Raw genomic sequence first — 12,699 nt, 5'->3', positions numbered from 1 at the left:
AATTAGTAATCGTAGCTTCTTTGAGTTGTAGCCGTGAGTTATCATTACCCCAACATTGACTACTTTAGAACTTACATCTGCTAGTCACGGCATTGTAGCTTTCGACCGCTCAGATCAATATAAGGCCATGAAGTTAGTTTGTAGCCTGGTAGAAATATCACAAACTTTCATTTTCCAAAACGAAAGATATTATGCTTCAAAAGTGCATAGTTAAATCCTGAAGATAATCACGATGTATAATCGGTATTCTGAGTTTTCTTTTCCTCCGTTAGTTCAGACCATAGAAATCTAACGCGAGGAAACAAAGTTTATCAGTACACCTTAAAGGTTCATCATTACCAGATGATCGGCTGCTAAAATTTGCCGCGTAGAATAGGCGGAGATTTATTTGAAAGCAGAGCGGGGTGCTGTTTCTACACTTTGCTTCCTGAAACGAACGTGTCTCGCACGTTCAAATAGACACTTGTCACACGGATTAAAATCCAACGTAAGACACAAAAGACCGGATTTGACGTCAACGCAGGAACGCGAACCGCGTACCGGTTACCGTGAATCGCTCACCTTGACAAGGAACGGCTCACAATACACCATTAAGCAACACAATAACCTCCTAGCAAAGCGGAATTTGGTGGGTCAACGAAGCACTTCTGTTATAGAGAAAGAGGTCAATAGTATTGTGAGCGGTCCTTGTTACGGTAAACCGTTCTTGTTCTTGTGTTGGCGTCAAATCCATTCTGTTGTGTCTTACGTTGGCTTTAAATGATTCTCTGACAAAATTATATTCAACGAAAGTGTTGCTTTAACGGGAAAATGAAGTTTTTCGATTGAACATGTTACGGTACTGTGGAGTTATTCACGGCCATGCATACGTCTGTTAATACCAATTAAAAAAAAAGAAAAGATTCAGACTGTCATTTTTAAGTTTGAGTTCTCATGCATGTTATTAGCTTGAAATGTTTATACATCGACATACTCGTCATTCTCGTGCAAGATGGATTATTTTTCCATTCAAAGTCGATGGCTTTGCTTAACAACAAAATAGTCATCCTGTGGGAAGAACAACAAAATTGGAAAACTCTTTTTGCGTGCTTATTTGACGTTCAGTCTATTTGAATTCATGGCCATTCGAACTCGCAAATAGATTTCTTGCATTCCATGGCATTCGATCGAATCCCAAAGCATGGCATTTCTAATTAGGGCGGGAGTAACTGCACCGGGCTTACACTTATCTTCCTCATCATTAAATTTAGGTATTGGTCAAATAGTAGTTTGATCTGTGTAGAGGTTAAGAAGACACATAGGATTTTGAACTTGAATGGCTGTAGGGGCTAGTTACGCTTGGCGAAATTAAATATGACACAACAACTTATATGCGTCCAGGTTCCTTTTATTCTCGTAATCAACGATCTACATACGAGGATCTCTCCGATGACGATTCGAAGTTATTGCTTCTTACATGATAGCCTCAAAATTCTTATCTATAAACTAAACTTGGAAAAAAAAATAACAAAGAAAAACCACAAGAGACGCTCAAGCAATGCCCTGTTGGTGGCTCGCTGCTGGTGGATTGAACTTCCATTCAATTCCTCCCTTAGTCAAGGTGGCATGGATCTTCTCTTGATCCCACACTTTCAAAGCCTTAACAACGTCCAACTCGGCTCCTCTGAAATTAGGGGGGACCTTGTCTACCGACAAACCGCAAAACTAGGTTGATGAAGCTAGCAGTAGACAGGTCTTTGGCCACTTCAATGTGAACTGCGCGGTACCTTAAGCGAGTAAATATGCATGCGTGACACTTGTTTAGGATAGCATTCTACCTCGATCTTGTCTTGGGCCCACTCTTTACGTAAAGCGGTCCAAAATAGTCTAATCCTACAGCAGCAAACGGATAGATGATGATTAATCTTCGCAGCCTATCCCATTTAGAACAGCATTGAAACAGGGAGCTCCAAAAGACTTTCTGTACTACAGCTGCTTCAACCGTAATATTCGCTCTCTAAACTCCTTCGTAACTCTGTAGGAGTGCTTCTGAAGCTTCTGTGGGCTGCAGGGGCCATTCGTTCTCGTTTTTCCATAAGAATCCTAGTACATTTCTTCACTTCCCCAGTTTCTTGGTCTCTGAAGTTTCGATTCCGTGAGAGGCATAGTCTGCACGGTTGTGTTCTGATCTCGCATGGCGTCATTGCCTTGGTTCTGACTCTTGCAATACAGTGGCCACTCGGTTGGCAACAATAGTAACAAATCTTCGCGATTTGTTACCAATATACTTCAGAACTATCATCGAGTTAGTCCAGTAAGTGACTGACTGTCAATCCTCGATCTTCCTTCAATTTTCTCAGTTACGATCTTGTTGATCCGGGTCGCTAAGGTAGCTGCGGTTAATTCTAACTTCTGCACTGTGACCACGTTCTTCGATGGTCTCACGTGTGATGTACCCATGACGAAACTGCAATGTATCTTTCCTTGATCATTAATGAAGCTCAGATATGAGACTGTTTCATAACCAAATGCATGCTCTTGCGACGCATCAGCAAAATGATGTAACTCTAAATGAAGGGGGTAAGTTTCTAAAGTAACTGTGGTTCTGCGTCGGAGGGAGAGTATAGCAGGTAATTTGGTGTTAAAAACTAAGTTGAAAACGTAAATTGGCCACCGTAAAGGGTAAAAAAGCTGACGTTTCGAGCGTTAGCCCCTCGTCAGAGCGATGTCCGAAACTTGAGCTTTTTTACCCTTTACGGTGGCCAATTTACGTTTTCCAATTAGTTGTTAACGCTGAAATACCTGATGTAACTCTGCCCGCGCACCTCTATCACACCCTTCTGGCTTGAAACATCACGGGATCCTGAATCCCTGAAAATTCATAGTGCCTTCTCTCCTCTTTCTCTAACGGAGACGGATTTCCTCTGGGAAATTGCGGTCCCAACTTAGCTTTAATTTACACAGTTCTCTTCCAAGTAGCTGCAACAGACTGGCAAATTCGAGTGGATCGTATGCAGTTGCAATCGGGAACAGTAATCCCTTACGATTCTCTGGCTGGTCTCGCTCGCTAAAAACGAAGCCGATCGTCCCAATGGATTCCTAAGGTCTTTTTCAAAGGCAAGTTGTCTGATTTCAAATCTACATCCTTAATGTGCGAAGCTCTTTCTTCATCTGGAAATGTTGACAAGACATCACGACGATTTGAAAGCCATCTTGCTAGTTGGAAGCCTCCTCTAGAAAGCAATTCTTGCTACTGTTTGCTTATGTCTATCGCATGTTCTTCGCTGGAAAATGATTTGAGTGAGTCGTCTACACAGAAGTCTTTAAATACAGCATCGACGACTTCTGGTGGGAAATCCCGCTTATTGTCTTTAGCTGTTTTTCTGAGGGCATGTCCAGCCACGTTCGGTGAAGACTTGGCTCAAAAGATGTGCATAAGCATCTGCTAAGTCTTTCGCTCTCTTGATTTATCACCATTTGGCCACCACCAATAACAAAATGCTCCACAGTCCTCTGGTGCTATGAACACCAGGTGAAACATTATCTTCATATCTGTCATGACTGCAACATCATCTACTCTGAATCGGAGGATTACCCCTATTAAGGTGCTGGTATTTTCTGATCTCCGCAATAATTACTCGTTCAACAATGTTCTACCACTCCTAGAGGCACAATCGAACACTACTCTTAGTTCTGTATGATGAAGATACCAAACCGGATTGAGCTTACCTACCTCGTCGTCGGGCACTTGCCTTGAGAATCCTTCAGTTCTGTATTTTTCAACCACGCAGCTGTACTGGCGATGAAATATGGGGTATTTCTGCATCTTCCGTTCTAACCATGCGAGTGTTTACGCGTACTCGCTCATCTGCAATTTCTCCTAAGGCCTAAAGACGGTCCACCCAAAAGGGGTCCTGAAGACGGAGGGTTGACCACATCCTCCCCTCTTGTCTAGCTGCAAGTCGATAAGTTCTGGATGATAGCTGCGTATCAGGATTGTTACTCCTGTATCTCCTGTTTCGGGTACACTGATGTCATCAAAGTGATGCCACTTCCTTACTTCTTCGTTGGTAGCCATATGCCTTGGCGTAATAGGAAGACTCTCTGTGGTTAACAAATGGCTAAGTTTGAACTCTGTATCTCTTTCAAGAGACTTAACGTTCAGCTGAACCTCATGACAAGTCCTTTCCTCTTCACAATTGACTGCTGACATTGTAAAACTAGTCGCGATCGGCTTCATATCCTTCAAATCTAACTCCCACAGAAGGCTCTCGAGGTAGAAACTAGCATCTGACCCACTGTCCGAGAGCGCATAAGTAACCATCTCTTTAGCACCATTGCGACTACAAATTTTAACTGGGACAACCTTGAAGCACACTATGGGGCGACCGGTCCCCATCACGCTCACAGTAACAGGCTCACCAGGTGGAGTTGTGGTGTTGTTACACACTATCGGAGGACTTTCTGATCCAATCTTAGTGGCCATGGACCCTGGAACGCCGCGGAATTCCTTTTGCTGCACCATTACTTTCAAACGAATCACGGCTGTTAGTCTGGATGCCACTCCTAATTCCGTCAGCTTCACCAGATTGTATTAGATAATGATTGTCTTTACCTCACCCTGTCCTTGCGCAAGCTTATTCTCTGGGACCTCGTTTCGCATTATGTCCCTGTGAGAGACACGCTCTGCAAAATCGGTGTTGTCTCAGGCACGATAATGAGCAGGTGTTGACTGGAAACTCGCAGGTGATAAGCTCGCAATAGTCTACAATTGTGGCTGAATATTTTGTGTTGTGGTTCGATAAGGAGAGTGTCGAGTCACAGAGCTAACTAAGGAGTAAGATTCCCTCAGTGCTATGAAAGCTGAACTTTCTATACCAACTTCTGGAGCTATATAAGGTACTGATGAAAGGGTAACCACTGACTCTGTTCCTACAGATAGTTGGGCAGATGACGAAAATTTTTTTTTTTAAACATTTTTTTTATTTTCACTTAAAGCACAGATACTAGAGTAATACAAACAAATACAAAGTTAATTACACTAACGCTTACGAAAGATGACGAAAATAACTGAGACTGGATTTGATCACATGGGAGCTGCTCATCTATTACCCGATTATCCACTGGCTTCGATTCCGAGCTGAATGTTGCACCTGTCTCGCCCATTGGTGGGGATAGCTCTTCTCTCAGATTATTTTGCATTTGATACTTTTTAAGATAGTCGTTCATGCCATCTGTCCCTTTCTCGACAGCTTGCTTCAGCATTAAGTCTATTTCTGTTTTCTGTAACTTATTTTTCGCGTCTAGCAGTACTGCTTTCCTATTTCACTCTGCTTTACCCTTTCCAACCCTTTCCAGTTCACGTTGTAATTCTTGCTTTTCTTTGAGGGCTCGTATTTCTACCTTCGCTTCTTCTATCAATCGTTTTCTTTCCTTTTTGTACTGAACGCAGAGTTTTTCACACTCCTAGCTGACGAGTGACTGTAATTTGACTCAGATGGGGGCCTCTCCTCTTTCTTCTTTTTCTCCCTCCATTCACTCACCAAAATATCTAATTGCAATTTTATGTTTCTGGCCATTATAACTGTCATTTGTCTTCGTCATCTTAATAACGAACGTAATTATCATGGTTGCTAACATAGTTATGTAATGCTTCTTCATACCTGTCAACGCTTTCTCCTACTTCTGTTGCTTTAACTGCTGGGCTTGTAATCAAACCATACACGACATTCCGACGTTTTTTCAGTTCTCTGACGCCTTGTTACACGGCTTTCCCGACTTCTTCTTCGTCAATATCTCGCTTGGTGCTTTCTTCCTAGTTTCCACACTTGAACCCCGAGGAATTTCGCTAAAAGAGATTAAATCCACGTTTCTAACGGCTAACGATGGCTGTACATCCAAATTTCAACCGCTCTCGTTACTCCGAAACGCTTGGAATTCTGACGATTTATTCGGCGCCTCTTCAGCAACATGTCAAGTTACGTGCGATTCTTCAAAACCAACTAAACCACAGGCCGATTCTCTCCTCTTTTTGCCACTCGTCTGTTGACGAACTACTCTTGTAAACAGATCTTGACTCGAAAACTCTAACTTCCAATAATGTAGGGGCTAGTTACGCTTGGCGAAAATAAATACGACACAACAACTTGTATGCGTCTAGAGTCCTCGTATTTCCGTAAACAACGATTTTACATACAAGGATCTATCCGGCAACGATTCGAAGTTATTGCTTCTTACAGGATAGCTTCAAAATCTTATATAAACTACACTTGGCGAAAAAAAAAAAAAAAAAACCGCAAAGAAAACCGCAAGAGACGCCCAAACAATAAACATGGCGTGGGAGACATAATAACACAACGATATACTAGGTATATTGTCAGCGGCGCTATAGAATGTAAGTAAATTCAACGAATCGTTTAATGGCGTTGTTATCATTGGGGACTTACTTTCTTACGGTAGACCTTCGAAGACCAAAATTTAGAAATTTTTTAACTATACTTTTAACTATAGTTTCTTTGGTATAATATTCAAACGCGCAAGAGTTTCAGTTGCACACGGAGATCTTTGCTGTCTATCTGCGTTTAAAACTAGAATGTGAATGAGGAAAAACATAAAGGAGAAGAGATCTTGGGTGAAGGTGTAAAAAGAAGCCTGGCTGTCAGAACAAGAAGTGAAGAAATTTGAAGCGGAATAGCGAGAGAATCTCACCGAAACGGATAAAGACTCGTGTCTGGGCAATCATCCCTGCTTGCGCTTATTCAGTTAACTTTACTTAGATTCCCAAACACAAAAGGAGTCATGGCTGGAAAGTGAAATACTGAAATAATTCTTAATTCCAAGTGAGACCTTGCCACTTTAGGACAATTCTTTGGATTGATAAATTTTTTAATTATTTCCAAGGTTGATTTGTCGTTATAGACTTTAAAGTATTGTTCAACTGAAATTTTGTTCCAAATCGTATAGCTTTCAGAATTTTTCAAACAACACTACTCAATTTAAGCAATGTGAATCAATGCGCGGCTCTCCTGCACTCAAGAAATATCGATGTCTCTCGCTGCCATATAGCAAATTTAGCACTTTTTATAAAAAAAGCTCTAGTCTTGAAATAATTATTTGTCAATTCAGATCCAATTTGGGTAATTATATATTTCTGCTACACATTTTATCGTAGGCACTTTTCAAATTATTTATTGATATAGAAAAAAATAACAAAATATATATTTATAAAAATAAAATTTCATTCGTAACTTTGGGTAAGAATGGCATAATGATGAGAATTTTCAACTAATCATGTACCACACTGTCTTCTGAGAAAGAATGGAGCAAACCTTTTATCAGTTGTAAGGATCGAATTCCTTACTGTTAAGTTGTAAATGGTCTTAGCGTTTTATCCGGCTTTTCACTGCTTTCTCTGCTTGTTTTTTGATGATTGCTTTCTATCGTTTATATCACTGAACTTCAACTGCGTTATTACTCGTTCTGCAATATTCTTGTACGGTTGACATGGCAGCTATGGAAAATTTAGAGCTATTAGGTAAGCATTGCAATTACATCAATTGAAAAAGAATTTGACTAATTTACAGTGCTTATCGAACTGGCCACTGGAAGTGATTTTCTGTTTAGTTACATGCTTGCGTAAGCGGTGAAATTTCCTTGGGGTTAGCTTTCGTGTTTCGTGTTTCGTTTACGAAATATTTTAGCAATTTAAGCTTATTTTCTTGGTATTTTAATGTTACAGTTAATGTCACTTAACGTCAATTTACGAAGGAAGTAAGGACGTGCCGAAATAAAATACAAATCTAACTTACCTTACCGTGAAGACAGGCACTTAGATGGATCTCCCACGGACGGTTGTCTTTCACTCTTTCACTACTTATTAAATTTTCATTACAGTGAAATACTAATTAAGCAGGAGGTATTTCACTGATTGGCCTCCTGGATTCAAAAGTTTGTTTGAATTGCAACCCTCCCCTCTATTTGTACCCAGAGATGTAGCAGATATCTTACTAAGCTCATTTTCTCGGTCTGTACTGTAAAAAAAAAGAAACCTCGTTTTTTCCGCTTCCCCGTTGGGCAACAAATTCTAGCGAAAAACTCGACCTCGAACTTAGTTAGTAAGAGGTATTTATACTTCGAAAAAAGTATGACTATGTTTGGTCAAAAGGCTCATTTTATTAAATGTATGGAACATTCACCGAAAACATATTTTCAAAACAAACTCGAGCGAAAAATTCGATCCTGAACTAATCAAAAGGCTTATTTTGGCTAAATCTCTGAAAACATATTTTCAAAACAAACTCATTGATAGATCAAACAAACTTCCCTTGCACCTGCTCCTAAACATTGATGAGATAACTCTGATTAACAGATCCCCTCAGTGTATATTTATATAACTATTTTTCGCATTTATTCGCAGAAGCTTTGCTAAACACGCCAAGTGTATCCAAAACTAAAAAGCAATGTGTGAATAAACCAAATCGAAGACTGATTGTCCTCGAAAAAGCGAGCAAGTAGGAAAAATAGAAAACAGATAAACAACACGTTTGTTACATCCTCATGCGATCGAATGCCTTCATGCGCTCTGTTTTTAATGCCTACTGCGCTACTGTGGGTAAGAATTCCAGCAGTTTCCGTATAATATGAGCCACGGGTTTCAAAGAAAGCAATCCTATATCAACTGAGCCTCTCATTTTGTTATCGCACAGTTAGTTTGCCTCGTAAATTAAGGTGATCCTCATCGAACAAATTTTGTTTTGTTTTTTTTAAATTAACTTTTTGTAAAGTTGACTTCAGTATTCTTAAGACTTAGGCAGTGTTCACACTTGGTGCCCGAGCACCGTGCCCGGGTTCTATTCTACGCCGGGCACCAATGTGAACACACCTTTTTTCCTGGTACCCACGCCAGAATTCGGGCACGGTGCCGGTGCCCGAGTACAAGGTCTCGACCTTGTACTCGGGCACTAAACTGGGCACTGAGTCCTTGTGTGAACACATTTTTCGTTGGTGCCCTGGCACTTTACCCACAAACCACTTGTTTTCGTACCCACAATTCCTTGTCCCATTCGAGATTTCAAAATGGCGTCCGACGGTGCAAAGTGGAGTCAGGATGAAACTAGTGCACTTATAGATGCTTTCAGTGATGCAAAGACGTCAGCAGAGCTCATGACGACAAACAAAGATTTATATTCCTCAATCAAAGGCCTCCTTGAGCGAAACAATGACATCCAAAGGACAGCGAAGCAGATAGAGACAAAGTTAAAGAAACTGAAATCCGGGTACAGCAAATTGAAAGATAGGATGAAAATATCAGGAGCAGAGCGAGCGTATGATTCAAAAGCTCTTTCAAGCCAGGAGAAGGCAGCATTTCAGCACTGGGATAAGCTTGACCGTATTTTGGGTAGGTTGAGTTATGTTTGTGTAACAAATAGAAAGTTATGCACTTGTGATTGTCAAGTTCAAGTGAAGCATTTGTGAACTTTGACCGCAACCTTTACATGTCATAACTTTGAAAATGCAAATATTTATATGGAGGGAAGTACCTGTTTATATATAGCACATGTGAAGATTTTAATATACAAAATTTCAATGGACTATTAAAATGTTAACAGATTTGAAGAGGAAAGAATTACTGTTATTACCTTCTTCATGGTGATAATCCTGATAAACCACTTCATTGGATAAAACACAAAAATAGCTCTTAGCCCTACTTTGGGAATTTTCCTGCCCCAAGTAAAACTTAAACTTTCTTATTTCATTATTTTCATACACAAGGTAAACCAAACTACTCTGTTATATTTAGGTGGGATATCAAAACAGATCCTCTTTAATTTTTGTTATCAATAAAATGGTATGCTTGTCATCCAGGAACACACCCTGTTGAAGACCCTCCAGAGGAACATTTGCTCGAAAGCTCAGCTACAGGAGAATGTGTGGATGCACAATCAAATGCTGAAGTAAGAGTAGCAGAATCAGGTACAGAAGAACCAACTGCCGTTATTGCAGCATCAGAACCAAATACAAGAACAAGTACAGCAGAAGCAAATTCTCAGGCTACTCATCTATCAAAAACACCAAAGAGAAAGAGTGGCAGGGCATGTAAACCTAAGAAAAAACCTCGCCTGTGCGATGTAGTGGAACAATCCAATGAGCAAATGAGACAGATGCAGGATTACATGCAGAATAATTCAACTACACCCGAGGCACGATCTAAAGAAAGAGAAGAAGACCGATAATTTTTTCGCCACATGTTTGGTATGATTTCGCAAACCAAATGCTACTTCAAGGAGCTGGTCCAGGATATCAGCCACCAAACCAGGTATATGCTCCTCAAAGTGTCCAGCCAAACTACAGTTTTCTACCCAGTGGCATGGGTTTTGGTTTTGATACTCCATCAGCAAGACCATCATCATCAAGCTCAGTTACAAGTGATCCATCATCAGTTGAAGAAAACGACTATTTTACCTTATAGAAACTATCAAAGCAGGTGCATGTTTCATGACACTAATGGTGACTTTGTTGTTATGTTGAGTTGAAACGGTAATAATTCATTTTGAAGCAAAAACACACTTTTTGTCACGATGCATTTTACACCTTAAGTTTGTTTTGTTTTGGATTTACTAAGGCAGAAACTATAAGCGATTGTTCGACCTTGGTCTCTATTGTTAGTTTGTTTGGGAAATGTACACAATTGTCTTTCCAGAAACAGAGCAATCAGTAATTTCTGGTTAGGCTGGTCACTTCAATTTTGTGTTTTATTTATTGAAACTCTGTCTATAATAAGTTGTTGAAAAAATACAATAACACTTTAATGGCAGGAATTCAACTGACGAAGGAGGGTGTTAATTTTCTGGGGAGAAAATGTTAACTGCATAGTAAAAAGCAACTGCATAGCAAAAACAACTGTATAGTTAAAACACAACTCTATTTTCCATCAAAATAAAACACATTACGAATTTAACTATAGCATCTCAAAAAGTTGATGCGTGGAACTGTTTTCAAACGCTCATAAGTCAATATCGAAATACAGCTGAACTGTTAAATGGTCCTGGCTCGTCGTTAATTCCTTTTATTGTAATCCGAAAGTTAAACAAATATGAAACCATGCAGTTCACGTAACATGACTTTGGTGATCAGTCGTTGTACAAAAATGAGCCAAGATATTCCTAATAATATTAGAATTGCTATCTGCGTCATCATCGTTCAGCGGATCGGGTCGAGGTAGGTCACCAATTTCATCTTCACCCAACCTGTTCCACTCGTCAAGGTAGCACTCTTTTCGCTCTTCACACATGTTGTGCAGGATACAGGCTGTTGTGGCATGAAGTAAAACTTTATCGAGTTCGCATTCCAACGCCTTAAGCAGACATCTCCATCTCCCTTTAAGCCGTCCAAATGCCCTCTCGATCTGTATGCGGGCGCGACTGAGTCTATAGTTAAAATGCTCTTTCTTAGGTGTGAGATTGCTGCCTGGGTAGTTTTTCATTAGATGCTTGGAAATGGGGTAAGCTGGATCCCCAATAAGAAATGGCTCAATGACGTGGTTATCGATAACCCGTCGCAAATTTGAATCATCAGGAATCAGTCTTCCCTCTGCTATCAAATTTCCTATCTGAGAACGCCCAAACACCCTAGAATCGTATGCTCGACCAGGTCAGCCAGCAAAGACATCAGTGAAGCAGCACTGGCTGTCACAAACACCTTGCAAAATAACTGAATGGAAACATTTCCTGTTATAATAGTCCGCATGGTGGACGAGGGGGGCTTTTATGGGTATATGGGTACCGTCAATGGCACCCAAACATTGGGGAAAATTCCACTTTCTCTGGAAACCATTTATGATTCTTTTAAAATCTATTCCTCTTTGTATTTTGCTTATGATGTGCATCTTGGAACTAACCAGGAGTTTCATAGCTTCGTTAACTTTAATGCATGCAGCAGAAGCACCGACTCCAAATTTTTCTCCGATCTCTCTGTAGTCCAGTCCTTTTCCCAGACGTTTCAGTAGCATCGCTACAACTGTTCGTACAGGTACAGGACTACGCAGTCTCGTTACCTGTCGCTGAAGGCTCCGCAAATCATGCGTCAACTGTTCAAACATATCTTTGGAGATACGATAACTTTCCAGCCATTTTCTGTCAGGAAAATGAGGGAATTCGTGTTCTAGAACATTCTGAATTCGTGGGATTTTCCAAGCTGCTCTCCCTCCACTATCGCTCGTTTCTGCAAGGAATACATTCAACCTACTTGTAATGCTAGCGCAGACTTCCGTGACGATCCGAGATAATCTTCGCTTGTCGTCGTCATCCGCGGTGTCTCTTAAATGTTTCAAGTAGAAACACAGCATTACAAAATTAAAAAAGCCATAAAAAACAGTAAGCAAGCAGATATACTGAACACGGAACAAACGCATGTTGCGACTCGAACAATTTCTCAATAGTGAGCGTGTGCTCTGTTTATTGAATGTGAACATATCTTCAGACTGGGTACCGTGTGTCTGAACACAGCACCATTTTGTGCCGGTGCCCAGGTACTAATGATGAATAATGATCTTTAAATACGTGAATGACAAGTAATATCCCCCTCAGTAACGGTGAAAGCGGTGGATATTTACCTCACTGTTTCGCGGCTCGGTTGATATCCACCATTATTCAGCTCCAGTTAAATGAATAATTGTTAATTGTTGGTCATGATTACTTTACAGTAAGCCCTCTGTCTGAGGAG

General features: G+C 40.4%; 1 protein-coding gene and 1 pseudogene across 2 annotated transcripts; one reads left to right on the top strand and one right to left on the bottom strand.

The window, feature by feature from the left end:
• The first annotated feature begins 8,785 nt into the window (after window positions 1-8,785).
• On the top strand, window positions 8,786-10,800 carry LOC149042176 (uncharacterized; annotated as a pseudogene). Its single transcript, XR_016188221.1, has 3 exons — window positions 8,786-9,376; window positions 9,844-9,938; window positions 10,029-10,800. The product of XR_016188221.1 is annotated as an uncharacterized LOC149042176 (transcript).
• A 286-nt stretch (window positions 10,801-11,086) lies between these two features.
• LOC149042175 (uncharacterized) lies at window positions 11,087-12,388 on the bottom strand. Its single transcript, XM_089212150.1, has 2 exons — window positions 11,876-12,388; window positions 11,087-11,587 (listed from the first exon to the last, which is right to left on the bottom strand). The coding sequence occupies exons 1-2, from the start codon at window positions 12,386-12,388 to the stop codon at window positions 11,087-11,089; spliced, it is 1,014 nt and encodes a 337-aa protein (XP_089068276.1).
• Window positions 12,389-12,699: the final 311 nt, after the last annotated feature.

This window comes from Pocillopora damicornis, chromosome 7, assembly GCF_964200805.1.
Source record: "Pocillopora damicornis chromosome 7, jaPocDami1.2, whole genome shotgun sequence".
NCBI lineage: Eukaryota > Metazoa > Cnidaria > Anthozoa > Scleractinia > Pocilloporidae > Pocillopora > Pocillopora damicornis.
Note: the sequence above shows the minus strand (reverse complement) of the source record. Positions and strands in the feature narration are given on the sequence as shown.

Coding starts and splice junctions, on each gene's coding strand:
- LOC149042175 (XM_089212150.1), bottom strand. CDS start 12,388: ATGCGTTTGTTCCGTGTTCAGTATATCTGCTTGCTTACTGTTTTTTAT. Junction 11,588..11,875: donor ACGAAGCTATGAAACTCCTG/GTTAGTTCCAAG, acceptor GGGCGTTCTCAG/ATAGGAAATTTGATAGCAGA.